Source organism: Chrysochloris asiatica, unplaced genomic scaffold (assembly GCF_000296735.1).
Source record: "Chrysochloris asiatica unplaced genomic scaffold, ChrAsi1.0 scaffold00799, whole genome shotgun sequence".
NCBI lineage: Eukaryota > Metazoa > Chordata > Mammalia > Afrosoricida > Chrysochloridae > Chrysochloris > Chrysochloris asiatica.
The window spans coordinates 42,644-46,209 of NW_006409317.1; the positions used below are offsets into that span (position 1 = coordinate 42,644).

A 3,566-nucleotide genomic window follows, 5' to 3' on the forward strand; every position below is an offset into this window, starting at 1 on the left:
CACAGACAACTTAGGCGGGTTGTGTTGAGGGCAACCCCGCTGCTTCTGATGTCACCAGCTGGAGGGAACTTCCTTCCCTTGTACAGTGGGGCGGGCCAAAGCCCCTCCCCTGCAGGACATCCCCCGAGTGGGGCGGGCTGTCTCCTTGGCAAGCCAGGGCAGGCTGGTGCCCAAAGCTTCCTAAGCATTCAAGTTTTCCTTCCCCCTCTCAGCTGCCTGCCTCTTCTTTCTCCTCCTCGCGCTGCCCTCTCACGGTACATGCGGCTGAGAACGGTGATGGCAGAGGAGGGCTCGGGCTGCCCGGTGCCTCGCCTGGCCTGGGCGTCCCCCTTGCGGGGCATAATTTTGTTAGGTGCCCTAGTTTTGTTCGTCATCGCAGCAATCTACTGCATACAGAATTCTCGGGAATCACAGGAGGTGAGTCCGGGAAGTGGGGACGAGGCACACCCCTGCCAACTGCCTGTTTCCCACAGAGCCTGGGACCCAGCATTAGGGGCGGGGACGCGGAATGGGGGAGAACCTAAGAGAAACACAAGGACAAGATCTAGAGCAGGTTGACAATCAGACAGAGGGACTTGAGACTCTAAAGGTAAAATCAGGCTGAGACGAGTAAGAAGAGGGCAGGGAGGGCGACCTGGTTGAAAAGCAGCAGCGGGACTGGGGGACGGTCCGGTCCTGCCCGGGGACCCAGCGAGTGGAGACGAAGGGACATCCCGGGCTGGGGTGAAGCATGAAGCTGGGAAAGATGTGTCGATCGATGTGGATTTGAACGATGATCTGTTCCTGGTGTTCCCCCGGCAGGATGACTCAGAAGATACTGGGGGCTTCACAGAACTGGGAGGGGCGCTTCCAGGGCCTCTTAGGACAGGGCAGGCAGGAGACACTGGCTGCTGGGAGGCTGCTCCCAGGATGTAACTGTTGAATGGGGCATCTGAGTGCCTGCGTGCGCAGGCTTCTGTCAGATCAAGGAAACTACACGTTTGTTGTAGTGGGAAAACAATGTTGCCACTGTTTTCCCACTCCCTGCTGCTTTAACCCTACTTCCTCTTTGAGATCTTTTACCAAAAAATGTCACACAGAAGCCCTATGGGATGAGGGGTAGATAGAGATTAGAGACTTCCTGACTTGGGAGTAGGGGGTTGTGGAGGGGAGGGTACTGAAAAGCGGGGTACTTGTGTAACTGTACTCTTTTCTTCCAGTGGGATATAGCTGAGCTCCAGTTGAATTATACAGGTAAGATGGGGTGGTCAGGGCCAGAAAAATGGAGGGAGGGAGCTTAAAGAGAGAGAGGGAAACAGTGAGGGGAACGATGGGGGAAGGGAGGGGCGGAGAGAGGGAAACTAGGAAGGGAGAAAGATGGAGGAATGTGTTCCTGGGTGTATACACACACACACACACACACACACACACACACACACACACACACGACCTCGCTTTTGAAATAGCCTCACATTTTAACTTCTCCCCTGGAAGAATCAAAACAACGGAAACAGCTACACTAATAGCAATAACTATAAGGATTATAGTACTTGGTCACTAACCGAAAGGTTGGTGGTTCAAGCCCACCAGGTGCTCCATGGAAGAAAGCCCTGGCGATCTGCTCCCAGCAAAATGACAGCCTAGGAAACCCTATAGGGCAGTTCTACTCTCTCATATGGGGTCATTGTGAGTTGGGATTGGCTTGATGGCACTCAGAAGCAACAGTGGTAATCCCTGCCATTCCTTCGTTCACCCTCCATTCACTGAGCATGTCTGGTGAGCAGGCTTGGTCCTAAGTGTTCCAACAGTGAACCAGACAGACATGGAGGAGAGAAAGGAAATTCGTAAAAGACCACGTGACACGTGTAGCATGTCACGTGTAGCAAGTATGTTTTGGAGAAAAACAAAGCAAGGGAGAAGGACCAGGCGTTTCGGGGCTGGGGGCTGTGATGTGCAGTGGAGTCATAGGAGAAGGGCTCCCCGAGATGGTGGTGACACTGGAGGAAAGCCCTCAGGAGACTGGGCAGTCTTGTGGGAAGAATTCCCTTCCTTCTCACCCTCTGTCTAATCCACTTCCTCCTCTGCGTCCACACCCATTTCCAGAGGCCACAGTCCCTGGAAGTTCGGGAGCTGTGTTCATTCTATTTCCTCACAGAAGGAATCTTGTCCCTCTGTCTTTCTTCCCTTCCTCCTTCCGGTGGCTTAACCTCTATCCTTTTGATTTTATGACACCCTCCACCCCCCACTTCCTTTCTCTTACCCATTGAATCTCTACTTCCTATTCTCTTTTCCTCGATCTCTCGGATGACCAATACCTCTAGTTCAGTCTCTATGATCCCCACTGCCTTTCGCCCTTCTCTGGCCCTTTAGCTTGCTCTATTCCACTGCCTCTATTACCCCTATTCCGGTCTTTTTCTTTCCTCTTCTCCCTTTATTTCCCTCTTTTCCCCTACTCATCTCTTCCTTTTCTTTTGCTCCCCACCCTTTCTCTTTCTCTTTCTGTCTCCATTTACTTCTCTGACATTTTGGATCGCTGACCTAGCCCTCTAGATCTACGATATACACTTCCTTTTGGACTCTGGTTGCTAGCCCTTTAAATCTCTCACCGTCGATCTATCCCCCCTGCCTCTATGACTCCCATTTCCTGTCTCTGTCTGGCTCACTTTTACTATTTATTCTCACCATTTTGATTTCTGACCATCTATCTCTCTGTCTCTATGACTCTCATTTCCTGTCTCTGGCTCACTTTTACTATTATTCTCACTCTTTGGAATCTCACTGTGTCTCTAGCTCTCTGTCTCTATGACCCCCACTTCCTGTCTCTGTCTTGCTCGCTTTTACTGTTATTCTCACCCTTTGAATCTCTGACCCTCTATCCGTTTATCTCTCCGGTGCCCTGTCCCTGTACCCCACTGTCTCTATGGCCTCTCTCCCCCCAAAAAAACCTCCATCCTTTCACCTACCCCCACCTCTATGCCCTCAGGACTGCGGCAGGACCCCAGGCTGCACTGGCAGGGAGGCCCAGCGCTGGGCCGCTCCTTCCTGCATGGACCCACACTAAACAACGGGCAGCTGTGTGTCCAGCGTGACGGTATCTACAGGCTGCACATCCAGGTGACACTGGCCAATTGCTCCTCCACGCAGATGACCACGCCCAGAGAGGCCACCTTGGCTGTGGGCATCTGTGCCCCGGCCACTCGCCAAGTTAGCCTGCTTCGCCTGTATTTCTATCACAGCTGCACCGTGGGCTCCCATAGACTGACGCCCCTGGCCCGGGGTGACGTGCTCTGCACCAACCTCACTGTGACGCTGCGGGCCTCCCCCAATGCCGATGAGACCTTCTTTGGGGTCCAGTGGATGCACTCTTGAACACCATCTCTCCTGGCCTCTTCAGAGGAATTCAGAAGGACTTTTCCATGATTCTCTTCTTAATACACAAGTTGACTGTTTCATGTTAAGTGAAAGTCTAGCTTTATCATTGTCTTTATTTAGAGATTATGTACGATTTAAGAAGATGTGTTGATTTGTTTTAAGCTATGATAATGAGTGGTTCAGCCAACATGGGACTGATGGTACCTCCAAAAATA

The 3,566-nt window shown here is 52.0% G+C and overlaps 1 protein-coding gene across 1 annotated transcript; it reads left to right on the forward strand.

Moving 5' to 3' along the window:
* Positions 1-276: 276 nt before the first annotated feature.
* Positions 277-3,348, forward strand: LOC102839568 (CD70 antigen-like). The gene is made up of 3 exons (XM_006877994.1): positions 277-417; positions 1,200-1,233; positions 2,963-3,348. The coding sequence occupies exons 1-3, from the start codon at positions 277-279 to the stop codon at positions 3,346-3,348; spliced, it is 561 nt and encodes a 186-aa protein (XP_006878056.1).
* The last annotated feature ends 218 nt before the right edge of the window (positions 3,349-3,566 follow it).

Bases quoted from the DNA above. Each gene is read 5' to 3' on its own strand.
- LOC102839568 (XM_006877994.1), top strand. From the start codon at position 277: ATGGCAGAGGAGGGCTCGGGCTGCCCGGTGCCTCGCCTGGCCTGGGCG. The intron at 418-1,199 runs GTGAGTCCGGGA...CTTTTCTTCCAG, and splicing joins ATTCTCGGGAATCACAGGAG to TGGGATATAGCTGAGCTCCA. The intron at 1,234-2,962 runs GTAAGATGGGGT...CTATGCCCTCAG, and splicing joins GCTCCAGTTGAATTATACAG to GACTGCGGCAGGACCCCAGG.